Here is a 24,969-nt window from a genome sequence, read left to right on the forward strand (position 1 = left end):
GGCATTCCCTGGCTGCCTGCATCTCGGGCATTGCCTCGCTGGGAGCTCCTGCCCCCTGCGTGCCAGATGCACTTTTACTTGGGGACAAGAAACCTCTGCATTCCGAGGGCTGCAGCCCCAGGGGCTGGAATCCCGGAGCCAGATGAATCCCTGTGTCCCTGCGTGCTTGGAGTCAGCATCCTGCACATCCCAGCTGCTGCATCCCTAATAGCTGTGTCCCTGGAGCCACTTCCCTATTCCCATGGTGGCTGCATCCCTGCGTGCTCCCACCCCTGGGACCAGCATCTCCAGACTGCTGCAGCCCCCGGCGCCTGAATCCTTGGAGGCACTGTCCCTGCGCGTCCCCCTGCACCCCCGGTGCCCCCGCACCTCCCGCGTCCCCGGAGCCGTGTCCCCGCGTCCCGGGGTGCCCGCGGCCGGGACGGGCGCTCCCTCGGGGGCCATCGCCGCCTCCTCCCGCCGCCCCATCGCCGGGACCCCTCCCGAGTGCCGCAACCCCGGCGCTCCCCCGCCCCTGCGGGCCCCTCCCGGCGGCGCGGGGCGGGAGCGCGGGGCGGGGGCAGGCGCGGCGCGGGGCGGGCGCGGGGGCGGGCGGGCTGTGCGGGGCCGGGGCCGCAGCTGCCGCCCGGCGCGGTCCCGGCGGGGGCGGCGCGGCCCCTCCTGCCCGGGCTGCTGGGAGTTGTGGTCCGCGGCGGCGGCGGAGCGGCGCGGAGGGAGCGCGGCCCCGCACGGCCCCGCACGGCCCGGCGCGGGCGGCAGGTCGGTACCGCAGCGCTCCGCAGCGCATCGCGGGGGGGCGGCGGGGGCGAGGGGCGGCAGCGGGGCCCGCGGCGGGGATGCAGCCCGAGCCACCCCCCGGCCGGGGCAGGGGCTCGGCGCGGGGCGGGCGGCACGGCCGGGGGGCGGCGCGGCGGCAGGTGCCACCGGGCAGCCGGGTGATGGGACACCGGCGCGGCCGCGCCATCGCCACGCCGGGTGATGGGACGCCGCACGGCCGTGCCACCGCCACCCCGGGTGATGCGGCCACACCGGTGACACCCGCTGACGCCGCCACGCCGGGTGACACCGTCACACTGGGTGAGAGCAGCGCGCGGGTGGCACTTACTCTGGTGGCACCGGCGGGGTGGCATGCTCAGGAGAGGGTGAAGGGAGCACCCACCGCTCCGGTTCCCGAGTGGCGGCGGGCATCCCGCCTCACCCCGAGGCTCCTGCTCCTCACGCTGCTCCCAAAGGCGACGCCAGCCGTGCCGAGCCGAGGACATCCCCGCCACGCGTCCCTGTCACCGCGGGCCCACGGCCTGGGGACTCTGGCCGGGCTGAGCAGAACCCGCTGCCTCCAGGAGGTGCCGGGGCCACCACGGAGCCACCGAGATGCAACTTTGTGCTGCATCGAAGCCTCTGCCTTCCTTATGTAACGCGGCTGCTGCTGGCACGGTGCTCGCCTCCACGTCCTGCACAACTTCGGTGCAACGTGGAATTGATCTCCACTCCCCGGAATGGCTCTGCTGCTGTCATTAGCTGAGGAGCCTTTTCTGGGATGTCAGGCCAGGGGTGCTGGATGTGACCCACCTCGGGGCAGGGTTGTGGCTGGGAGGTGACAGCACCCACTGGGTGCCCTGCATGGTCCCAGCCATGCGGTGTCTGTTGGGAGTGATGCTGATGTTTGGGGCTCTGCCCAGCCTCTGTGGAGGTGGGCTTGGGCAGGTTTGCAGTGGGGTGTCTGTGCCAGCACAGGAGGCAGCTCCTGGGCTGGATCCCACAGAGACTGTGCCCAGAGAACCCCAGGGCTCTGCAGCTTGAGGCTCCCAGGTTATGGGGTCAGGCAGGCCGCGTGTGACATGGGGGCTTGGATTTCTTGCTGCTCTGGTGGTTTCCCCCTGATTTGAGGTGTTGCCAGCATCCCTGGAGCAGCAGTGGGGCCGTGTTTGTGCCGTGCCACCCTTGCAGGGTTTTACTCTGACCTGGGGAGCACGGGGGTTGTGCCAGCCTTGGGGGACACCCCTGGGACCGACTCTGTGGCTGCACCCCAGGAACTGAGGCCTGGGCGGGAGAAGTGGGAATGTCTGGAGGGATGCCAGCCGTGGAGATGGAGGAAAGTTATCTTGAGATTCCCGGGAGGCTGTGATGTGCCACGTGGACTGCAGATCCCAGGATGGGGCATGCAGGCAGCATGCTACAAGGAAGTAGGGTGGAGGGAGGCAGGGTGTGTGGATGTCCCTCCCTGGGGTGTAGCACTGCCTGAATCCCAGGTCTCCAGCCCTGCAGCACGTCCCTGCTGCAGGGTCAGATCCCATCTGCAGCCCATCCCCATCACCATTGATAAGGAAATGTGCGTTGAGAGGCTGCAGGACCTTGGCAGGAAGGGCTAGAGAGGGTTTGGATGGCTTCCCTGGCTCATAAACCCATCCTGCTTCTTAGAGTCAGTGCTCTTACCGATGAGCTGGGGAAATCAAACAAGCCAACCTGACCTGCCCCTGTTGCCACCACCCTGACCTGCTCCAATAGCCATGTGCTGGCCCTGTGGCCATGTGCTGCTGGCTGAGCTCTGGGCTCTCCCACAGCTCAGTCTCTGGAGGGAGAATCACTTCAGAGCTGTTAGATGGAGGGGATAAGCTGATGTGCTGCCAGATAGGGCTGTGAAGTGTCTACTCTCAGTGTCTATTCACTTAGCAGCCAGATTTCAGACATGATAAGGCAGCAGCTTAGGAGAGAAACTGGAGGATGAGCAGGAGGGAAGATGGTCAGTGGGGCAGTGGGAAATGGGGTCTGGGTCTCCCCTCTGCCTTTAATTTGGATACTTGTGGAAGATGCTGTTGGGAGCAGTGGAGGTTTGCTCAGTTTGGGATGATGTTTGGCTCCTGGGTAGAAAGAGCTCCTGATCCACCATCCCCTCCAGCTGTGTCCCATGCACTGACCGCAGCAGGGACCTCACAGGGCAGCCCTGTCCCTAACCCCTCTGGGTTTCTCTCCCCAGAGCCTCCCTCCAGCACGGCCTTTCAGGATGATGGGCCCAGGAGCACAAGCGGGGACCCTCCGGGCACGTGGCTGCTGACCCAGGGGTGCTGCCTGGCACCGCCACCGATGCAGAGCTCCCGGGAGCGCTGGGCAGAGCCGCTGCTCCGCTCGCCCATGGCAGCCCCTTCCCGCCGCGCCCCGGCCCGGCTGCATGGTGTGGGTGCCCTTGAGCCCCACGAGCAGTGACCGCCGGGCCCCGCTGCACGCTCCCAGCACCACCACCATGTCTTTGGAGTGGCTGACAGACTGGAGCTGGTCCCTGGACGGACTCCGGGATTGCATCGCCACCGGCATCCAGTCTTTCCGCGACTGCGACGCCACGGCCCTGGTGGCCGTCGCCTGCCTGCTGGTCCTGTTCGTGTGGTACTGCTACCACGTGGGGCGGGAGCAGCCCCGCGCCTACGCCACGGTGAACGCGCTGATGCAGAGCGCCGAGGCCAACGGCGTGCAGAACGGCTTCGTGTACTGCCACTCGCCCGAGTGCGTGCGCTGCTCGCACCACGACGGCCTCAACCAGAAACTCTACCACAACCTGCAGGAGTACGCCAAGCGCTACTCCTGGTCCGGCATGGGCAGGATCCACAAGGGCATCCGCGAGCAGGGCCGCTACCTCAACAGCCGGCCCTCCATCCAGAAGCCAGAAGTCTTCTTCCTGCCCGACTTGCCCACCACGCCCTACTTCTCCCGGGACGCTCAAAAGCACGACGTGGAGTTGCTGGAGCGCAACTTCCAGACCATCCTGTGCGAGTTTGAGACCCTGTACAAGGCGTTCTCAAACTGCAGCCTCCCTCAAGGATGGAAAATGAACAGCACGCCCAGCGGGGAGTGGTTCACCTTCTACCTGGTGAACCAGGGCATGTGCGTGCCCAGGAACTGCCGGAGATGCCCACGGACGTACCGCTTGCTCGGGAGCCTCCGCACCTGCATTGGCAACAATGTCTTTGGGAACGCCTGCATCTCTGTGCTGAGCCCGGGCACCGTCATCGCCGAGCACTACGGGCCCACCAACATCCGCATCCGCTGCCACCTCGGTGAGTGTCTGGCGCCGTGGTTCGTGTGTCGGGAGGGCGTGGGGGACTGTGGCTGTGCATGGGTGCAGGAGCCCCAAAAAAGCCTCTGGCACCCTCTGGTTTTGGGGTTCAGCTACCAGTTGCAGCCCCGAGGGGCTCAACACCTGCTCTGCCTTGGCCTGAGGGAGGTTTTGGTGGCTTTGGTGGCAGTAGCTTCCTGAGGAGAGGCCGGTGCTCAGTCCCTGGGTACCTGATATCCCCAGGGTCTCCAGCTCAGCAGCAGGAGGGTTTCACCTCCTCCTCCTGCTGACCCAGGGCCATGGACTCTTGCTGGTGTGAGATATGGGGCTGATTTTACACAGGGGTCTCTGAACACCCCTCTCTGCCAGCAGGTCCCTCTCCCACCCCGGGATGTGGGGCAGCCTGGGGTGCTGCTCCAGAAAATGTGTTGTGCAGTTGGAATCCTGGGAATCCCAGGTGCTCCACATGGGATACAGTTGAACAGGAGCAAAGATGCTACTTTGGGGTTTGCAGAGCTGCAAACGAGAGCGGGGAGGCATCCCGGGGTGTCCCCTGTGGCGGGTCAGGCGCTGGGTTGGTGGTACAGTGCTCCCTGCTCAGCGGGCAGGGACGGGGAGAGCCCACGCGGCACAGATGGCCAGGCTGGCACAGCACCGACCGTGCCGGGGGAGGCACCGCACGGGCCCGGCTGGCAAACACCAACCGCGCCTGTTCAGCCAACAGCTCGGGTAAACACACCCAGGCAGTGCTGGCCATTTGTTTGGGATGGGGATTGTTTTCAGAGCTGATCCCAGGAGATCAGCTGGGACGTGCCCTTGCTGGTGCCAGGAGGAAGCCTGTCACTGATCGCTCTCTCTGGGGCACTGGGGCATGTGCTCCCCTTGTCAGGGGCTGGGACAGGTTCCTGGGAGGAGCCAGTGATGTCCAGGCTGGTTCAGGTGAATGCACCTGGAGCACACAAGCCCTGGACAGAGAAGCGACATGGGTCATTCCTTTCCCCTCCCTCTGGGACTCTGCACTGGGCCAGGGGCACACTGACACCCCCGCCTTGGTGCTGGGAACGCAGCTCTTGCTGTGCCCAGGGCATGGATGTGTTTAAGAGACTACCTGCCTTTTCAGGCAGCTGGATCTTCAAAGCCAGCAAAGCCAGCAAAGCCAGCACAACCATCCATGGGGCAAGTCACTCATGAGGATTTACTCCAGGCACTGGCAGCATCCATGGGCCAGGGTAGCATCCTGAGGGCGCAGGTGGGATGGAAGGGCTGCAGGCTGCTCCCTCCCTGCATTCCCAAGCAGGTCAGCTTCCCCTTTCCAGCATCTCCAGCTGAGGCTGTTGTGCAGGGAAATGGCTTTGGGTTTTGCAGCCTTTGAAACAGCAGCTTTGTAGTCCCAGCTTTGCCGGGCAGCTGGGAGTCCCTGCTGCGCTCGCTGGGTTTGGCATCGCTCTTGGATCCCTCCTGCTCGTTTGCTGCATCGTTACCCTTCGGGAGCCACGTGAGCCCTGACCCCTTTCTCCGCCACGGCCGCATCCTCGGGGCAGGATGGCTCTGCAGCAGCTCCAGTGTCCCCAGCAGTGTGGGGGGTGACAGTCTTGGTGCAGGAGATGATGGGATCAACCCCTGTGAAACCACCCTGGCTGGTGCTGGTATTTTAAGAAAAGACCCATTTTATTTCTGTGATTGTCCTTCATGTGGCCCTCACAGAGCTGCTTCACCATAAGGGTTTTGTGACCCCCCTGGATTTCCGTCCTTGCAGCCCCATGGGTCACCCTGAGGCAACCCATGAGGCAGCACCTAGGGTGGGGATTGAGAGCCAGGGCAGGTCCATGGGGAGCTTGTGGCAGAGCCACAACTGAGCCAATTTTCCAGCCCAAGGACAACAGTTCCTGTTCCCCCAGCTTTGCCTGGGGCAGGGTCATTGCTGCAGGGCTGGAAGAAGGAGTGGACAGGATCTGCCTTTGGTCCTGAAGTTGGAAAACATCCCAGGAGCCTGGCTCCCTGTGCACACCTCAGAGCCATGGGCTCTGGGGACTGGGAAGCTGTTCCAGATACAAAAGTGACTGCCTGTGGTGCTGAGCTCGCTGGGGACAGTGAAGGAGCATGGGGGAACAGACAGGGAGTGGGCAGGGGCTGAGCTGCTCCAGGCTTGGGGTTCAGGTCACACCCTGCAGGGGAGCAGCCCCTCAGCAGCAGCGTGGGGCTCACATGGAGTTCACTGTTCACTCCCTGCTGCCCCATCACGGGGAACTCAGCACAGCCTGATCCTTCCTGTTCTCTCTCTTTGTGCCTGAAGGTCTGAAGACGCCCAGCAACTGCGAGCTGGTGGTGGGGGGCGAGCCCCAGTGCTGGGCTGAGGGCCGCTGCCTGCTCTTCGACGACTCCTTCCTGCACACGGCCTTCCACGAAGGTGAGTTCAGCGTGTGGGGCCTTGTGCTGTCCCCTCTGGTGCTGGGGACGAGTCGGGGGACACCCACACCCTGTCCCTTCTCCTGCTGCCCTGGCATGGTGGAGCTCCCTATGACCATGCTCAGCCTCAGAGTGCTGGGACATCCTGCCACCCTTTCCCAGCAGAGTCCCCTCAGCCTGCCCACGGCTTCCTCCCATCCGGCCTTCAGGGATTCTTTCCCCGTGGTGCTGTCACAGCCCTCCCAGCCCGGCACAGGGCCTGGTGACTCCCCGCTGTAGCACCGAGCTCAGCAGGGCAGCTCCGGCTGCCATGCCGCGGCCTGGGCCTCCCCTGGCCCTGTTGCAGCTCGGTGCTGACGTGCCAGCGGCGCCTTTGTCTCCCACAGCGGGGAACAGCCTCACGCCCGCTGGATTGTTCCTCCCTCCTCCGCTGACGGAGGCTGTTCTGCTCCAGCTCTCCCGGATTAACCGGCATTAGTCGCCCGTGGCACAGGAGCATCAAGCAGAGCTGCTGTACGCAGGGGAGAGAGCGGGAGAACAAAAGCTGCTGCTTCCACACCAACCCTGCTGTGGGGTCGGGAAGCACAGATCTGTGCAGGGCCAGGCAGCTGGAGTGGCGCAGCAGCCACTCCCTGCACAGATCCAGGATGTGGATGGAATCCTCCGGGTGGGCAAAGCAGTCTCTGGGCTCCCAGAAAGCAGCTGTTTATTTGAGTTACACTGGGGAGGTGCCTCCCCACCCTCACCCTGTGCTTTTGTCCCCTCAGGTGCCCCAGAGGAGGGTCCCCGCGTGGTGTTCATGGTGGACCTGTGGCACCCCAACGTGGCCGCGGCCGAGCGCCAAGCCCTCGACTTCATCTTCGCGCCGGGACGATGACGGCGCTGCCCGGCCTGGTGGGTTCAGGGCAGCTCGGCCGGGGCCTCTCCCGGCACATGGCCTCAGTGCTCCCTCCTGGGGGTCTTGTAAATGGAAACTGCGACGTGTTATCCGCGCCCATCTCCTTCCTCCATCGTTGGCTTCAGGGATTCTTTTCCAAGCGCCGGCGCCTTGGCCCAGCCGGGGCTCGCTGCCTCCCTGCTCCTTCGTGTTCTGTTGCTACTGTGTTTTGCGGTGTTCAGAAGTAGAGTAACAAACCCAAGGGTGTTCGTTTGAATGTAATAATGTAAAATTTCTCGTGGTCATCAAAGGAACAACACACACACACACACATGCCATAACAGCCAACCAGCCTGCCCTGCCCGGCTGCGGTCCCGGATGGATGGACAGACGGACATTGGGGGCTGCGATGGGCACTGTGCTCCCCCCAGGCTGGGTTTGATGGGTGGGCAGGGCACAGCTCTGCTCACAAAGAGCCCTCGTGGGGCTCCTGATTCCTCCTTGGTGTCCCAGCCCTCCTGCCCTCAGAAACCCCTCTGTCACCCAGGCAGGGAGCAGAGCCCACCGCCAGCCCAGCAAGGCAGGAGCCCCAACCTCCACCCTACTGAGGGAACAGCGCACACAGTCGTGCTCTTCAGTCTGACCAAGGGTGTTACCAATTGCCCAAATCCCCTCCTTGCTCTATGTGCAACCCTCAAGCCCTGCAGGGGCAGGGATGCTGTTTGGGAACAGAGAATGGGGGTTTTGTCTGTCCATAGGAAGAAAAGGAGGTCACCATTCCTTCTGCTGCTCCATCTTCTCCTTTCCTCGAGCCAGGGCAGGCACACACAGCGGCAACTCCCATGGACCTGACACCACAGGAGAGGTTCCCAAGGGGGTTAATTCTGCAGCCTGAGCAATGAGGCCCCACCCTGGGGTGCTGCCCACCCAGTGACCACCACCCTTTTCCTGAAGTCCCCTGGCACCAGGGTCTGTTTGGGGTCTGGGGGCTGGTTTATAACACCCCCACCAAAGCACAGTGTGTGGTGGATGCTCACAGCTCTGGCTGGGGACCTTTTGCCTCCATGCCCTGCCCGGGAGGGACCAGCCCTGTCCCCCAACAACTTCTTTACAGACTTTTCAGTGATTCGATTGCAAGGCAGAGATTTCAAATACATCTGAGGTATTTTTTACACCCGTCTTGTTACAGACTACCTGAAGTGCATGATTTCTACACGCATTGGCTACCTGGACACAGGCCCTGGGGAAGCAGGCTGGCTCTGTCCGAAGGTTGGTAACATTCATACAGTGGATAAGCAAAGATTATCAATAAACAGTTGTGCTGAAAACAGAATGGGCTTTGCCTGCTGCTCTAATGAGTCCAGGGTCAAGCAAACACTGAGGGGCTAAGTCCTGCTTATCTGGCTGCTGGTGGGGAGAAGTGGGAGGGGGCCTGTTTGCCAGTGATACACTGAGCAAGAATAGTGCTTTAAATACCCAACCCATGGAAACTGTCCTGACCAGTCACAGCCTCCCAGGCCTGGATTTGGCCAGGCTGGATGAGGCCCTGGGCCCTGCAGAAGCCATCAGCCTTGCCAGAGTATCCACAAACCATTTCAGGAATTGCTTCCAGCTGCCTGTGCTGACGCATCAAAGGCAGCAGCTCCCCAGGAGCAGCTCCAGGGCAACGGGTGCTGCTCAAATCCCACCCAACTGCCCGAAAACCAATGCCTGACCCCCTCAAGCACAGAGCCAGCTCAGCAGGGCAGGAATTGCTCCCCACAAACCTCCCTGGCAGCGCTCAGACAGGCACAGCTGTTCCTCATCCCCTGATGCTCAAAATGCCCCATTTTTAACTGGTGCAGCCATTGCCCCAGAGGCCAGGAGTTCTCTGGACAAGTTCCAGGAGCCCTGAATGGACAAGTTCCCTGCTGACCAGCACAGGGCAGGTGTGATCTGGGTGACCAGGCGTGGTCTGGGTGGGCAGATGCAGCCTGAGCAGCCGAGGCAGCAGAGCCAGCCCAGCTGTTCCCAGCCGGCAGACGGCTCAGCAGATTGCAGCAGAAGATTCCTGATGGCAGCAGGCGGGAGCATCCATCCTGCTTGTGCTTTGCTGCTGTGCCAAATCTCCCTCCTGTCCCTCTCAGGCTTTTCCTTCCACTTCTCCGTGTTTCCTGCCAGAGCACACAACCACTTCCTAAGTGCCCAGGCAGGATCCAGGCAGATGTCCCCGGGGAGCAGAGCAGGCTGGGGCTGCCTCAGGCTTGCTGCTGCTGTTTCTCCAAGGCTTCCTCTCCTGGGAATTGCAGAGGGAAGCCAGATCTGCTGAGGGCATGGAGGGGACAGGCAGAGCAGTATCTCCCAGAGGAGTGACTTGGCTCAGCCAGGCAGGGAGCACACAACCCTCATCCCTCCTGCCTTTTCCCACCCCTGCAATGCCTCTCTGCTCCCTCCAGAAGCGGAGCAGTTTGTCCATCACCCAATGGAGGTGTGCAGGGAAGTCACCAGGGAAGCAGCACCTTACCTTGTGCCATCTTCCACACGGATGTCACTGAAGCAGGAGGTCACGAGGGTGGCTCCAGCTCTGGTTTTCCAGTGTTTTCACTCCTATGCTGCCAACAGGCTCCTGACAGTCCTTCCATGCCCAGGATGGGAGCAGTGCCACACAGCTCTGCTCCTGCTGAAACACCTCCTCAGCTGCCAGGGCTGGGAGTCTGGTGGTATCTGTGCCCAACCACCCCTGAGCAAGCAGCTGGCTCATCCTCTGGAGTCCTCCAAAATTCCCACCAATGTCAGCACAGCAGCCCTGGGATGGCAGAGCGACCTTGGGGACTGTCTATGCCAGAGTGGCACCAGAAGCTGTGGCAATGGTGACCTTCCTGTGCCCAGCTGTGACACTGGCACAAGCCTGCTCACCACCTCACCCCATTCATGTCTCTGCTCACCATCTCTTGGTGACACCAGTCACACATTTATCCTCAGGAACCTCCCAAGCTGCTTTGCAGGAATGATTGAACCAACAGGCTCTGCCTGTTCAACCCCAGCACTGCAGGAACCACCCTCAGCATGGAGCCAAACAGGGAATGTCTCCCAGCCCAGCCTGTCCCACCAGGAACCACAAACATGACAACAACGTGACTCTGGCCGCTGACACGCAGTGCTGGGATGAGCCTTGGAGACTCCTTTATTTCCACAGTCACACTGAGGGGTGTGTCTGCACCAGCAGCAGGTTCCAAGCCCAGCCAAACACAGGTATCCATCCCTCAGTCTAAGCAGCCACCACCACAGGCCCCCCTGGCCACCACTGACCGGGGACAATCAGAGCAGAAAGGGAACAGCTGCTGACAGGCTACAAAACCTCTTTGGTCCCAACAGCTAAGGGGCAACTTCAGGGTCACCAGGGTGTAGGCAAATGGAGCAGTAAGAGCAGAGAAATGAGGTTCTGCAGCAGAAGGGAGGAGCACAAGGCTGAGGGACCTCACACCACCACCATCACCACCACCATCATCCAGACCCTGTGAGGCTGCAGGTCCAGGTGGGCACAAGGAGGGCAGGGCTGGGCTGCACCATCACTGACCAGGCAGGTGTGGAGGGACAGGGATGTCCCTCCAGAGTCACCTATGGCATAAAAACCTCCTGGGAGCACCCAAAGGGGGACGGTGAGCTCTGCAGCTCTTGTTCTGCTCCTGTGTGAGAACAGGCAGGTAAGGCACTACCTCATGGCAGGATCATTCCTGTGGATCAAGGGATATAAATAAAGCTAAAGTCTGACTAGGCCAAGTCTAGGCACATCTCTGAAAGGCAGCACTGCCCAGGGGCTGTGTAACTCAGAGCAAGGTGAGGCTTTACCTCAGATCAAGGCACGTGGGGAGTCTGCAGAGCACCAAGAGAGTCCCCAAAAAGTCCAAGTAAACCAAGCGCCCCAAGACGCTGCGCTCTGTCCTCAGTCTTTGGTAAGCGCTGTCAGCCACACCTGTACTGGCCCAAAACGTGCTGCAGGACAGGGCAAGGAGTGTCCCTTCCTCAGGGCCAGGCAGGCTGGAGACCCCACAGAGGCAGGGCAGGGCCTCCGTTGGGACAAACAGCTGAGATTTTCCTTACTGGAGATGAACATTCCACAGGGCTGAGCTGCTGTCTGAGCCCAGCAGCTCACAGCAGGTTCACCCCGTGCTTCAGCAGCTTCTGCTTGGCCTTGCTGGGCAGGCTGAAGGCACTGTCATGCGGGTTGGGGACGCCTGAGTTGCGGAGGGGAGCTCCCAGCTGCTGGAAGTAAGTCTCCTGGACGGGATTTCGGCAGGCATACACGGCTGTGGAGGCATTCCTGGAAGGGAAGGGAGAGGCAGAGGTCAGACTGACAGCTTTGGGTAAGATTCATAGCTGGGCACTGGGATCCCGAGGTTTGAGAGGGACTTTCAGGTGTCTCAGCATGGGAACAGGGAGCTGAACAGGCACCAAACCCCTGAAGGCCACAGACCCTCCTTCTTAAGGATCCTGGCATCCTAAAAGGGAAAGTGGGATATCACAGCATCACTTAGCTTGGGAAAAACCTCCAAGACCATCGAGTCCAACCTGTGACTGAGTCCAGCTCAGTGCTCTGGACTGGGTGACAAGGTGGGGATGGTGACAAGGTGACACAATGATCTGGGAGAGCTTTGCCAAACTTAATGATTCTGGGGTTCTGTGTGGCCATGCTCCAAGGATTCCCCTTGCTGGCAGCCCAGCCCAGGACACCACGAGCCTGGAACACTCCTTGTGCCCAACATTCCTCCTCTCCCACTGCTGCTGGCCACAACCAAACCCCAGCACAGCACCTGGCAGCAGGAACCACATGTTCAGTCACAGGTGTGATGAAGCTCAGGTAAGAGTTAGATTCAGTCATAAAGCTGTGATTAAGAACATTAATTAAGACTAAGAATCCCCTCTCTTGGAGTTTTCCCTGCAAGAGGGCTGGCAGGGAGCAAAGCCAAGGACCCTGGATTCCTCCTCGAAGGAGGAAAGCAGCAACTGCTATGTTTGCTGACACCCTTCTGTGACAACTCTCCATAAAAGAAAGCAGTTTTAGTCATCTTGTTACTCAGGCTGATTCACACATGGAGTTGCTTTTTTCGGGGTAACAGGGAACACGCCAGCTTAGCCAGTTTAGGATTGGATTGAAGGAGCCAGTGAAGCTCATGCTAAACAGGGAGTTCTCCAGCACTGAAGTGTGTGATTCACATTCCCTTGGCAAGCAGTGCCAGAGCAGTGAAACCATGTAATTCCCAAGAGCATCTTCATTTCATGTTTTGGACAAACAAACAGGACCAGGTGGGTGGAATCTGCACTCCCAGCTCAGCTGGGGAAAGGGGAAGGGCTCTGGCTGTTGGGAAGGGGTCTGGATGTCAGGAAAAGCTCCGGATGTCAGGAAAAGCTCTGGATGTCAGGAAAAGCTCTGGATTTCGGGAAGGGCTCTGGCTGTGATAAGACCATCCCGCCTGGCGCATCACAATTGAGTTTGCCACGCACATCACAGTGTGTTTCCAACCCAACAAGCCGTGCAAGAAAACAATATCTAGGTTGCCAATTCTGGGCGCCTTTGGCTCCCCGCCGAGACACAAATTTATTAGGAGCAGCTAAATTTAACACTGCGTCTTAGAACCTTATGGTGCCAGGAACTGGCAACGTGTGAGTGTTACATCTTAATCCAAGCCATGGCACCACTCAGCTGTGCCCTCAGTCCACTCTCCTGGTGCCACTATACCTCTCAACATGCAGGCAGAATGTGAAGGAACCCACAGGAATAAAGGGAATAAAGGGAATAAAGCAATGTGACTGGTCCCTGGGTGTGGTCACAATCTGTGTGGAACCCCAGCCAGCTCTGGAAAGTGGTTCTGCCTTTTGTGAGCAGCCCTGCACCTGGGACAGGAGGGTTGTGAGCACCTCTTACCTGATGATCACTTCTGAGGCTGTGGGGAGCTGGCTGAAGTCGGAGTGGATGAGCGTGGCTGCCCTCAGGAAGTGCCGATCCAGGGGCCCAGGGGTGTGGGGCAGGTTTGCTGCATGACAGGAGAAAGGGGGTGTTAAAAACCCACTCTGCAGAATTCACTGAGCTGTCCAGAGCCTGGACAGCTGCAGAACAGGCTGTGGACACCCTCAATCCCAATAGACTTTTGGGACAATCCCAACAATCCCTTTGATCCAGGCTCTGCGGTGGGAGCTCTGGTGAGAAATGCCCCTGAGGAAGTGTTTGAGTTGTGAGAAAAGGCTCCCACAAACCCCATTTATCCTCATGATTCCCTCCTGCAGTCCCAGAAGACAAAGGCTCACCAGTGAGGACGTTCTGGACACAGTCATAGTGTGTGAAGCTGTAGTTTGTCCTGGCTGAGGCCGAGGAATCCTTGGGCAGAGTCTCCCTCAGGTGAACCTCGAGGCCATTCAGGGATGCCAGGCTGCTGTGGTACTGCAGGCAGAGGGAAAGGCGAAGGTCAGAGCCTCACCTAAGCTTCAGAGAGGTGCTGGAGGGAGTTCAGGTGACATTCCAGCTGGAATGGCTGGGAAACTCGGGCATGGAGGGAGGCAGACAAGTCACAGAGTTCCCAAGGCAGGGATGGAACAGGATGAGCTTTTAGGTCCCTCCCAACCCAGTCTGGGATTCTACGACTCAGAAAAGGGCCCTCCAACCTGAAAATCAGCCATTAAGCCACCTGATGCTACTAATTACAGCAAAATGCAAGGCTCCATTAATTTACCATCAACCATTGCTCTCCAGGGCTCATTTCACATGATTTACAGCCCCAGCAAGGGACATTCCTGTGCTTACACCGGGCAGTACAAACACACTCAACAATGCACTGAATGAATGCCAAGCTGCTGTTCTGGCTGGATTTTCAGTAGCCCAGAGGCCCTGATCATGCTGAGGCTCCCTGGGCACAGGCAGGGCACAGGCAGGGGTCCTCCACCACTCCTGGGAAGATTAACTCCATAATCCTCATCCTGCCAATGCGCTTTCCCTCACTGGGGAGAGGATCAAGCCTTTGTTCAGCAGGGTGGCAGTGCCTGGCCTACCCTTGACCCCTGTCACAGAGCAGATTTTCCTTTTTGTGCAGTGAAATGGAAGGATAAGACCTAGAGAGCAGCAGGAGGCCAGGCCAAGAGCTTCCCACTCCACAGGGAAAGGCTGGGATGGAACTCACCCTCCCAGAGGTTCGCAGCTGCACAAGTAGCATATTTTACCCTTCTTTGGTGCCATTTGGGGGCCTCAAAGCATTCAAAAAACATTAATTACAACTCAAGCTTTGAAATCCTTGAGAGCTGAGGGTCATTTTTAATCTTCAGATAAACAAAGGAGCAGACAAGCTGAGGCTGGGCCTCAAATCCACCAGCAGCAGAGCCCAACCTCCTCGGACACTGCTCGTCCTCCTGGGACAATGGGACATGCAGGGCTGAGGGATCCTAAGGGATAAAACACCTGCATCCATGGGGGTGCAGCAGAAGAGCCCAGTCACAGCCAAAATCCAAGCTCTGTGACAGTGCAGTTTTGGTGAGATCCAAAGCAAGGGTAGAGGAGATGGAAGCAGAATATTTGGGAAAAGAGGAGCCTGAATAGAATGAGAACTTGTCAGCCCCAGGGCAAGACATAAAGGAAAATGGAGTGTGCAATCCCTGTGCAATTGGGACTCAGCTCTCCAGCATGACAATTCCCACCTGCCTGTGTCTCCCCTGCTGCTCCAGATGAGCAGAAAGGGGACAAAGTGCCACGTCTGGTGCAAAAGGCCCTGGCTGCACCTCCTGGCTCAGCTGATTTGGCAGCAATCCCTCCCCAGGCACGTCAGCCCTGCCGTGCAGAACAGACATTCCCCAACTCCTGGGATCCCAGGCGTCCCACTGCTCTGAGAGGAACGAGCAACCTTGAGGCTCTGCATTAGTCTGAGCTTCCCTGCACCTTCCAGTCTGGCTGGGTAAGGAAATTAGGTTGTTCCTATGGCAACTGGCATATCAAACAGGGCTCTGCAGCTTTGACTCAGCTCCTGGTAGGGAGGCAGAGGCCAGGCAGCAGCTCTGCAGCTGATGCTACCCAGGAAAGACGGGGGGCTGGCACATCCTGGGGCTGGCACATCCTCACAGCCACGTTAGCTCTGCTCACAGGGGAGCCTGAGCACCCAAATCCCAGGGAAATTTGGGATTGCTCTGGCGCTGCCCCTGCACAGTGCCCACATGGCATCCCTCTCTCCAGCCCCAGGGAGCAGCCTGGAGGCTCCCCCACCAAGGGAACAGCTTCAGGACCTGCTGCCAGCCACGTTCTCTCTGCTCCCCGAGGGAGAGGCTGTGACGTGCAGGGTGGGGGTTTCACAGATCCAACCTGGCTTCCCAAAAAGCGCCGAGCTGACGGGGATCCCCAGCGAATCCCAGCTCCAGCTCAGGCCCTCGGGTGTCTGTCACACCCCCACGCTCTGCTCCGGTGCCGGCACTGCCAGACAACAGCAGCACCGGGAGCTGCCTGCGAGACGCGGCTGTCCCTGCTCCGCTCGCGCTCCGACAGCTCCCACGCAGAGCCTGGAGCCGACAGCTTTGTTAGCACAGCTCAGAGCAGGTGAGGGAGGGACAGGCAGCACCATCCAACACTCCCTCCTCAGCTGGGACCCCCGTGCCCCCCACCAGTGCAGCTGCAGTGGGGCAGAGCTCTCCCACTCACCACGTCCTCCACGGCGCTGCGGTCGCGGTGGAGCTGCTCCTCGGCCAGCAGCACCAGCACCAGCCCCTGGATGCAGTGAACGTAGAGGCTCAGCTGGGCTGGCTCGCCCCCTCTGCCTGCCAGCCTGTCCCAGCTGCTGTCCCCACTGCTGGGACACTGCCTGTCCCCTGCAGGGTCACTGGGCACAGCCTCCTGAGCCCCTGGTGCCAGCAGCCGCCTCCTGCTCTGGAGCTGAGCACGTCCAGCAGGGCCTGGACAATCCAAGCCCCACATGTGGTCACCAGCTGGGCTGTCACTTCCTCCAGACACACGGTCCTGGCTCACAGTCCATGGCTTGTCCTGCTCACTGGATTTCTTTCTGGTCAGCTCTTGCACAGCTGGACTGTGGCTGCCCGAATGGGAATTTTGGGGAGTGCAGTGAGCAACATCAGAGTCTGCAGGGGATTCTTCCCTGTCTTGGCTTTCCTGCTCCCAGGAATAAGGGTTGGGAAAGGAAAAGCCTTCCAGGTATGGACCTGCAGTCCAAGCATGTTCATTCTGGAGTGAGGAAGGGCTTGGGAGCTGCTCTGTGTTGCTCTCTGAGGGGAAAGGTATTGTCTTGCTGAGCTCTGAGCTTTCACTGCCTGCTCCACTCAGGTTTGCAGCTGAAGAACTCCTTGTGCTGGCTCCTGTTCCAGGGAAATTTGTCAGAGTACTTGCAGGGCTGCCCAAATGTACAACATCTCCTGGCGCAGCTGTGCCTGAAGTCTCCTTGTGGGACTCCTGCACACAGATTCCATCCAGGGCTTGATCTTCACGAGCTCCTGTTGATTCTGGAACTGCCTGGGAGCAGAGAGCACTCTCCTCTCCTCCAGGGCCTGCTGGGGACACAGGTGACCTAGTGGGAGACGACAAGTGGATTAAACACAGAGCAGGATCTGCGTGGAGTTATCCCACAGCTGAAAACCCCACTGGCTCCTGGCACTGATCAATGGCTGATGCACTCCCTGCTACAAAGAGACACGGGAAATGGATGGGCTGAGGTGTAACACAGCTGAAAAGCCTGGGAACTTACACTGCAGGCTCCTGGGAATGTCCCTCCCTTGCCCACAAAGCAGCACTCCGAGCTGAGGGACAACAGATCACAGCAGGGATATGGACACAGCAGGAATTCTGCCCAGCCTGAGGGGCTGCAGGAAGCTCCAGCAGGCAGTGACAGGGTCTGAGTTAGTTCCAACAGTGCCAATGGCAACAGGGACACAGTGCCTGGTGTGAGCTCATGCTGCAAATCCTGCCTCTGGGTCAGGCTGGTTTCCTACCTGGCCATCCACTCCACTGGGAAATCCCGGAGCACTGAGAGCTCCTCTCCTGTGAGGAACACTGGGATGATCCGGACGCCCTGCGGCAGCACAGACTCTGCAAGGAGAGGGTTGAGGACTCAGTGAACATGTCCAAGCTTAAAAATAAACCAAACCTCATCAGCCCAAAGGCTTCTGCAGGAGCTGCAGGCTTGCCATGATCTTGCATCCCAACTGAGCTGGGCAGTCTTTTCCCAACCTCCCGGCATTTTCCCATCCTGCTCATACCCTTCATGCCTGACACAGTTAAATTTCCCCTCAGTGCTTCCATCCTGGCAGATCATCTCCAAACTGATGCTGGGAAGGGATGGCTGGAGGTTTGGACTGCAAGCACCAGCCATCTGTTCTCAGGGCCTGGCAGTGGCCAAGTGGCCACATGGGGAACTGGAATTAAGGCAGGCATGGTTGGGAATCTGCAGAGCTGGAATATAACCCAAAAGAGCAATCCCAGCAGAAGGAGCTGGTTGTGATCCCACAGCACAAGGCTGACTGGTGGCAGCAACACCCTCTGGGGTATGTTGGATATACTCCAGCACCCAGCACGGCTTGGATGTGAATCCCAGAGAACCAGCTTGTGCTCCCATGCAGGGAAAGCAGCCCATAAGATCAGCTGGATGCTCACCAGGCTCCTGCAGCTCCTCAGCTCCGGACTCGCTCTGCAACCAAAACCAAGAATGGATCAGGGACACCAGGACACCTCTGTCACCATCCCCAGACCCCCAAGGCTGCAGCAGACCCCACACCACTCCACCCAGCAAGCACTGTGGCTGGTTTGTGGTGATGGGCAGAGGTTTGGTCCTTAGGGATCCCTCAAAGCCAAGGGGACCTTCCCAAGAACCAAAACAGACCTGAAAGCCAGGACAGAGCCCAACTTTATCATCATCACCTGCTCAGGGCACAGAAACTCCATTCAACCAGAAGAACAGCAAAGGCTGCCTTCATATCTGCATATTGATGGCTTTTAAATATAAGATCTTGATCACATGAATAATAATTTTGGTCAAGTTTTAAAGCAAATGAAAACTGCTGTTTCAGACATTCATTTGGTGGACTTCCCACTAAATACATAAACTTGTGTAAAAAGCCAATCAAAACATCACATCAATAAGAACTCATTAATTCATTAAGGTAAAGACAGAAAAAAAAAAAAAGCACATTCCTAGTGCAGAGATCTTGGAACCTTTATCAATCATAACTAATAAAATTTTTAAGCATCAGCACCAATATTTGTCCTTCCCAGTGATGGCCTGTGTGGCACCAGTGTGACAAGAGCTCCCTCACCACATCCTTTCAGGAATCTGCTTGCAGGGAATGTGTCCAGTACCATACCTGGCCTGGGGACTCGCTGCCCTGCAGGAGAACTTTGGCAGTGACTGGAGGTGGCAGCTGGGTGCTCACAATCCTGAAAGGACACAGCAAAGTCAGAGAATCATGAGATCATGGAATGGTTGGGATGACAGGGAACTTAAAGATCATCAGTTCAGAGAACTCTGATGACATTTGGTGACAAAATATCTCTACCAGTCAGAACCAGAGGCACAAGGTGACACACCCTGGTGCAGGACAAGGTTCCCAAGTCCCTCCTCAAGTCAAACGTCCAGGTCCCTGCACATGCTGCCAGCTCTCAGGTGCTGCAGTGACTCACTCCAGTGTCCTGCCTGCAGCTATGAGGTCACTCCCTGGCAGATGCTCTCCCTGTAGCACATTTCCAGTGCTCCTAAAAGGTGTCACTGGAACAGTTTATGCCAAAGAAAAATGGCACTTGAGTGCTGCTGCCAAGGAATTCTCGGAATTCCCCACCTCCTGTCTTTCAAGGCCACCTTGGAGGTTTTCCTTGAAGTCATTCAGTCACCTTGGGTTGAAGGAAGCTGGAATTTCTCGTGGACAATCCTGGCTCATCCCCCTGTGCACTTCCCGTGCACAGGCAGGGTTAGATGGGATTTTGGGAAGGAATCCTTCCCTGGGAGGATGGTGACGCCCAGAGAAGCTGTGGCTGCCCCACCCCTGGAAGTGTCCAGCCCTAGGAAGGAGTGGATTTAACCCTTCAGGGAACAGCTTGTTACTTACAAGCCTTTGTAGAGGATGCAGCCTGCCAGGACATGGGGAGAGCGCTGGCATGTCTGCAGGATCAGAGCTGCCTTCAGCAACAGCAGGGGATCCACCTGGACAGGGAAAACCAGGGCAGTGAGGCCACAGAATCCTGAGAAACCTCAAAACAGCAAATAAATCCACTGGCACTGGGGCAGCTCTAGAGCCAGGCACTGCAGAGGACAGGCTCTTACCTTGGTTTTGTCCAGATGCCAGAGAGAACTGAAAATCCTGTGGAGCTCACTGGTGTTTTTTTGGATGTGTTCAATGTACCTGTCCCACTCCCTGCTCAGCTCCTCCTGGGAAAACACCTGTGGATGTAAAAAACCCCACAGTGTCACTGCACAGTGATGGGATGGGAGATGCAATCCACGTGGGACAAAGCCTGCCAGGACAAGGTGGGAGACAATACTGAGGGGAAACTATTTCGAGTGAACATCTGGGAAAGGTTTAGCAGAACATCTGGCAAAGGTTTAACAGAACCCCACAGGACCTCAGAGCAAAGAGGGTATTACCATCATTACCAGGTCCCTTGTTACTGTGTCCCCATTTCCTCAGTCCCTCGTTACTGTGTCCCTTTGTCCCTGGGTCCCTTGTTACCATGTCCCAATGTCCCCAAGTCCCTCATTACCGTGTAGGCATCACGCACAGGACCCTGGTAGAAGGTGAAGAGGCCGATGAGTTGCTCCAGGAGCCGCCGGCAGCTCACGTCAGGGAGCTCCACAGCACAGCCCAGAACCTGCAGCAGACACAGCCAGGGATGGAGAATGTTCCCTGACAACTCAGGCATGGCAGGTGAGAACAACTCTCATCGCTTTCACACAAGGACAGGCAACTCTGTGCAGGCAAACACCCCCTGGATTCACAGTGACAGGAAAAGGAAATGCAAACATACCCACACAAGAGCCCTGGCACAGACAGGATAAATAAATATCAGAAATGCAGCACTTCAGACACACTCTCTTCCCACGTTAGATGACCTAACTTGGTGCTTTAATAACTAGGAACATTTTCCTGAAACTAAGCACTTCAAAATACTCAAATTAGCTCATTATTTATATGTTGATGGTGCTCCATTTAGTTTTTGAGTTGCTGAAACAGAAGCAGCAGTGCCAGTTAAATGGGGCTGACTGGCTTCAGCCTAGTTCCCAGGGGATGGTCACTTTGGGGCACTTTTGTTACAAATGTCACAAGCTGATCTTTATATACTAAATGCCTGAGGACACTGACAAAGCTCTGCAGCAGGGAGTGCTGATGGTTAGAAAGAAAGAACTATCAGAGTATCAAACAGTGACTGTGTCCTAATAAAATGCAGCACATGGAATCCTGTTACAGTGGAAGGTGTCCCTGCCCATGGCATGGGGTGGAACTGGATGGACTTTAGGGTCACTTCCAACCCAAACCAGTCTGGGATTCTGGGATTCTGTTTCCAGTCAGGAGTATTTTAAGTAATCCCTTTGGTTGTGGGCACAAAAATGAGGCACTTGAAGCTTTTCTGCAGGAGGCTGAAGTGACTTCTGGGCCACAGTGGGCTGCAGAAAACAGAATTTAAGTTGCCTTGCAATGGAATTTGTGCACTGCAAGGACCCTATCCAGCTCTCCCTAGGTGTGGCTCATACCCTAAGAAATAAACCCTCTTTGTTTGATCCAGTCCTTCAGCCCCTGTCTGTTTTCACTCAGTGACTGCCCCAGAGCTCCTGAACTCACCCACAGAAAGTCTCCATCCACCACCACAGCGAACTTGAGCTTCCTGAGGCGGACGAGGGTGGGAGGTGCCCCGGAGATCTCGGTGAGGCAGCGAACAACCCCGGCCATCTGCCCACACAGCAGCTCCTGCTGCTCTGGGAGGGTCTGCCAGGGAGAAAAAGCTTTAACTTCCCATTAAAAGAACTTGGAGAAAAAATTACTGCTCTTTTCGGGTATGAATACAAGTTAATTCGCTTTAATTCAATTTACGGAAAGGGTTGTCAGGAATTGGCACAGGCTGCCCAGGGCGGTGGTGGAGTCACAATCCCTGGAAATGTTCAGAAAATGTGCGGATGTGGCACTTGGGGACGTGGGTTTGTGGTGAACAGGGTGCTGGGCTCATGGCTGGACTTGATTTTAAAGGTCTATTCCAACCTTAATGACTCTGGGATTCTATAAATCAAATGCAGTAGAACAGGCACATTTCTGGGAGAAGAATGAATGGATTGCTTTTTCCAGACAGCACAAGGGCCTGGGGCTTGTGGAAGGGAACTTTCATCCCTTGAGTGTGTTTATTCACATCACCAGGACATACCTGGACTGTGCTGGCCCATTCTTTAGGGAGGGAGCAGAGTGTAATCCCATTGCTGTGCCCCAAGCCTGGTGGAGTCCAGTCTTGTTCCACCTGGAGCTAATTGCTATTTGGGATTTCTTAAAACTTTTGTGACTAAGTAAGGATTAATCCAAATAACCTGGACCTCACCCGATCCAGAACCATCAGCACCCCTTTATAGGTACTAAGATAAGGCAGACATTACCTGAGAAGGGTAAAAATAACAGATTCCAGCACTTGTAGGATCTCCTTCTTCCTTCACTTTTGAGCCATCATAAAGGAAAAAGTAATTCCACCTAAAAAACATTGGCAGAAATCATTGTGTATTTGAAAACTGCTACCTTTCTCCCTCTCTATTACTTCAGGAAGAGCAACAAAAGGTTATTGCAAATGGAGAGACATGGTTCTTGCACAACCACACCAGGTTTACACCCCAAAGCAGTGCCAAAAATGTCCCTCATGACTAAACTGGATCACTTTTGTGAGTTTAAAATAGGCGCTGTAACACCACCTCTCAGACATGTGGAAGGAGATGTGGACTTGTGAGCTATTGTACCCTCAGAACACAAGATAACTATCGAGAAGCATTAACCATGTGCATTCCAAACAGCTCCGGGGTGATCCCTGCAGCCAAGAGCCCCCGAGGAGCAGCAGGCAGAGGGGTCCCTGTGAAGATGTGATGCCGTTCTGCTCACAATTTCTTGGATGCACGTATTCAGTAACACTTTCTCGGCCTGTCCTGTCTGTCAGCAAGCTCGGAATGAGCACAGTGCGGGAGTTTTCCCGTCGGAACAGCCCAGCTCTGGAGCAAAAGCAAGAACTCAAAGGGAGCACTGAAAAACCCGCGTTGCCGCATGGCCAGGAGCGGGAAGCTGGATCCGCTCCCGGATCGCCCCTCCGCGGCCAAGAATGACCCACGGCCAGGGATGAAGCTGCTAGAACCCCACCCGCGACCGGGGACAGCAACTGGCAAAGGGCCGAGGGAGCCTCCCGGGGCACGGGCACGCGTGGCTGGGCGGCGGAGAGCGGGGAAAGGGCTCGGGGCGGGGAAGGGGCTCACCAAGGCGCGGGGCCGGGCGCGGCGGGGCGGGACATGGCTGCGGGAGGCTGCGGCCGGTTCCGGGATGCTCCGGTACCCCCCTCTCCCCTCCCGCTCGCTCCCGCCGCCGGTTCCGGGCGCGCCCCCGGTCCCGTGACCGCGCACGTGACCGCGCGCATGGCGGCGGAGGGAGGGTGGCGCGCACGGCGGCGGCGGCGGCGGCGGGGCGGCGAGAAGGAGGAGGATGATGATGATGAGGATGGGGAAGGCGGCCCCGGCACCGAAGCGGTGCTACGGCGGCTGCGGGAGGCGCGGTGAGTGCCAAGCCCCGGTGCGGCTCTCCGGTCCCCGCGGGGGGCTGCCGGGCCCCGCTGACGCCGCGCTCTCCCCGCAGGGACGATCTGCTGAGCTCCGGTTTCTGGGCGGCGAGCTCCGGTGAGTGCGGGGAGCTGGGGGTGGGGGGCAGCGGGGCCAGCGAGCCCCGGCCCCGCCGTGCTGATCCCGCCGCCCGCAGGAGCCGTGCGAGCCCCGCTGAGCGGCTCCGCCGAGCCGCCCGTTCGCTGCGTGTGCTACGGGCTGGGCCGCTTCGGGCGCTGCCCCAACGCGCGCTACCAGCTCGCCTTCCTGCTGCTGCTGCTGGACGAGCTGCGGGTGAGCACCGGGATGAACACCGGGGGGGAGAACCGGGGCGATCCCCGCTCACACCGCGCTGTCCCCGCAGGTGCCACCCGCCTGCTGTGCCCTGTTCGACCCGGCCTTCTCGGCGCGGGAGGCTGCGGTGCTGAGAGCGCTGGGGCTGTGCTTGCTCCCGGAGAATGAGGTGAGGAACCCCCGGTTCAGACCGCCCGGGATCCGCGGGCCGAGGCTCGGCTGTGACGGGCTCGGCGGTTCTCGGGCAGGAGGGGAAACACGGCGTTGAGGGCTCGGCCACGCTGTTCTACATGGTGCACTGCGGGAAGGCGCTGTACAACAACCTGCTGTGGAGCAACTGGAGCCCAGCGGCGCTCTCCAAACTAGTCATCATCGGGAACAGCTTCCGAGGGATCGAGGAGAGGTCTGCACCCACCCCTGACAGAGCACCAGAGCCTCCCACCCTGCTTTCCTCTTCTCTGTCCCATTACTTAATTGCTTCTGACAGCAGTTTCCCTCTTTTGCACATTTTCATTGCCATAAAATTTTCAGTCGTGAGCCCACTCCCCCCTTCTTGTCCCACCCCTACGCAGAAAACCTGTTTAAATCCACAGGAACGTCATGTCTAACATGGGCACCTTCTGTTCTTCCAGATTGCTGTCCAGAATCTTGGAGAGAGATTATTTTTACATAGCAAAGGTATGAGGAAACAGTTTAACAATATTGTTTCATGTTGACAACACACCTTTTAATTAGAAAGGAAATGAATTGCTGTTGGAAAGAAGAGGGGGGGTTATTTTTAAAACCTTTTTCCTAGATGCTATAATGTAAAAGCTAATCACTTTAGGATTGTTGAACATCTGCAGAACACCCTGCACATAGGGCTGAGGGTAATGTAACACCATCCTCATCCTCACTGGCTCAGCTTTGCAGGAAGGGGTTTCTGCATTGTCCTAACTTTTCCCCCAAATGCTCTTTAGGTTTTAAAAGGGGTGGAGGAAGTGGCACTCCCCAGTCACCCTTGCTACCTGGACACCTTCAATGACACCTCTGTGCACTGGTTTCCCTTGGACAAACTGGATGAGCTTTCCCCTGATATCTGGGACTGCGTGGAGGAGCCGATGTACCCAGACTGTGAGGACCTGGAGATCATCAGGAAGGGGGAGGAAGCTACAGCCAAGTCCTGACCATCGCTGTTGGAGGTGGGGCTGGGATCCACATCTCTTCCCATGGAAGCTTCTCTGCAGCTGAGATGTAGCTCAAGCAGGGACAATGGCATCAGGCTCTGCCAAAAGTGGCAGAATGCCGAAGTGATGGGACATTTTTGTATCTTATTTAATAAAAAGTAAAGCTAAGCTTTGATTTACTCTCACTGAACTACAGCAAACTAATTTCACCAAAATCTGCCATTAGAACCATCCATGCTGCAGTGATTGCTCTGATTCCCTCCCCTTCCGTAACAATTCAAGGCCTTTGCCATGTACTACAAACATTTCAAAGCATCAGGAAGGGGGAATTGTCAAGGGGTTTGTCATGGGAGGTGTTGGGATCTAGTTCCCAGTGCAGGCTTTGAAAAAGCTCTCAGTGCTGCTGAGAACAGC

At 57.7% G+C, this 24,969-nt stretch overlaps 3 protein-coding genes across 4 annotated transcripts; 2 read left to right on the top strand and 1 right to left on the bottom strand.

Annotated features, from left to right (window-relative positions):
- The first annotated feature begins 621 nt into the window (after positions 1–621).
- ASPHD2 (aspartate beta-hydroxylase domain containing 2) lies at positions 622–8,661 on the top strand. Of its 2 annotated transcripts, none has more exons than XM_085075701.1 (4): positions 622–759; positions 2,975–4,046; positions 6,339–6,452; positions 7,219–8,661. In XM_085075701.1, the coding sequence occupies exons 2-4, from the start codon at positions 3,167–3,169 to the stop codon at positions 7,326–7,328; spliced, it is 1,104 nt and encodes a 367-aa protein (XP_084931827.1). In that variant the 5' UTR covers positions 622–759; positions 2,975–3,166; the 3' UTR covers positions 7,329–8,661. The 2 variants fall into 2 exon arrangements, with proteins under 2 accessions (XP_084931827.1, XP_084931828.1); XM_085075702.1 differs by lacking the exon at positions 622–759 and adding an exon at positions 900–1,077.
- A 2,109-nt stretch (positions 8,662–10,770) lies between these two features.
- On the bottom strand, positions 10,771–23,162 carry HPS4 (HPS4 biogenesis of lysosomal organelles complex 3 subunit 2). Its single transcript, XM_085075694.1, has 13 exons — positions 22,760–23,162; positions 21,905–21,995; positions 21,108–21,251; positions 20,032–20,139; positions 19,595–19,711; positions 19,380–19,474; positions 18,642–18,714; positions 17,935–17,968; positions 17,274–17,370; positions 15,976–16,852; positions 13,611–13,743; positions 13,231–13,339; positions 10,771–11,628 (listed from the first exon to the last, which is right to left on the bottom strand). The coding sequence occupies exons 1-13, from the start codon at positions 22,915–22,917 to the stop codon at positions 11,457–11,459; spliced, it is 2,208 nt and encodes a 735-aa protein (XP_084931820.1). The 5' UTR covers positions 22,918–23,162; the 3' UTR covers positions 10,771–11,456.
- On the top strand, positions 22,998–24,730 carry SRRD (SRR1 domain containing). Its single transcript, XM_085076337.1, has 6 exons — positions 22,998–23,052; positions 23,148–23,389; positions 23,460–23,558; positions 23,638–23,792; positions 24,022–24,067; positions 24,349–24,730. Exons 1-6 carry the CDS (start codon positions 22,998–23,000, stop codon positions 24,553–24,555), a joined length of 804 nt encoding a protein of 267 aa, XP_084932463.1. The 3' UTR covers positions 24,556–24,730.
- Positions 24,731–24,969: the final 239 nt, after the last annotated feature.

This window comes from Lichenostomus cassidix, chromosome 15 (assembly GCF_008360975.1).
Source record: "Lichenostomus cassidix isolate B80296 chromosome 15, HeHo_3.0, whole genome shotgun sequence".
In the NCBI taxonomy this organism is placed as follows: domain Eukaryota; kingdom Metazoa; phylum Chordata; class Aves; order Passeriformes; family Meliphagidae; genus Lichenostomus; species Lichenostomus cassidix.

Bases quoted from the DNA above. Each gene is read 5' to 3' on its own strand.
- ASPHD2 (XM_085075701.1), top strand. From the start codon at position 3,167: ATGGTGTGGGTGCCCTTGAGCCCCACGAGCAGTGACCGCCGGGCCCCG. The intron at 4,047-6,338 runs GTGAGTGTCTGG...TTGTGCCTGAAG, and splicing joins CCGCATCCGCTGCCACCTCG to GTCTGAAGACGCCCAGCAAC. The intron at 6,453-7,218 runs GTGAGTTCAGCG...TTGTCCCCTCAG, and splicing joins GCACACGGCCTTCCACGAAG to GTGCCCCAGAGGAGGGTCCC.
- HPS4 (XM_085075694.1), bottom strand. From the start codon at position 22,917: ATGCGCGCGGTCACGTGCGCGGTCACGGGACCGGGGGCGCGCCCGGAA. The intron at 19,712-20,031 runs GTAATGAGGGAC...TTACATCCACAG, and splicing joins CTGTGCGTGATGCCTACACG to GTGTTTTCCCAGGAGGAGCT. The intron at 16,853-17,273 runs GTAGGAAACCAG...GTCTCCCACTAG, and splicing joins CCAGTGGAGTGGATGGCCAG to GTCACCTGTGTCCCCAGCAG.
- SRRD (XM_085076337.1), top strand. From the start codon at position 22,998: ATGGGGAAGGCGGCCCCGGCACCGAAGCGGTGCTACGGCGGCTGCGGG. The intron at 23,053-23,147 runs GTGAGTGCCAAG...CGATCTGCTGAG, and splicing joins CGGCGGCTGCGGGAGGCGCG to CTCCGGTTTCTGGGCGGCGA. The intron at 23,793-24,021 runs GTCTGCACCCAC...CTGTTCTTCCAG, and splicing joins TTCCGAGGGATCGAGGAGAG to ATTGCTGTCCAGAATCTTGG.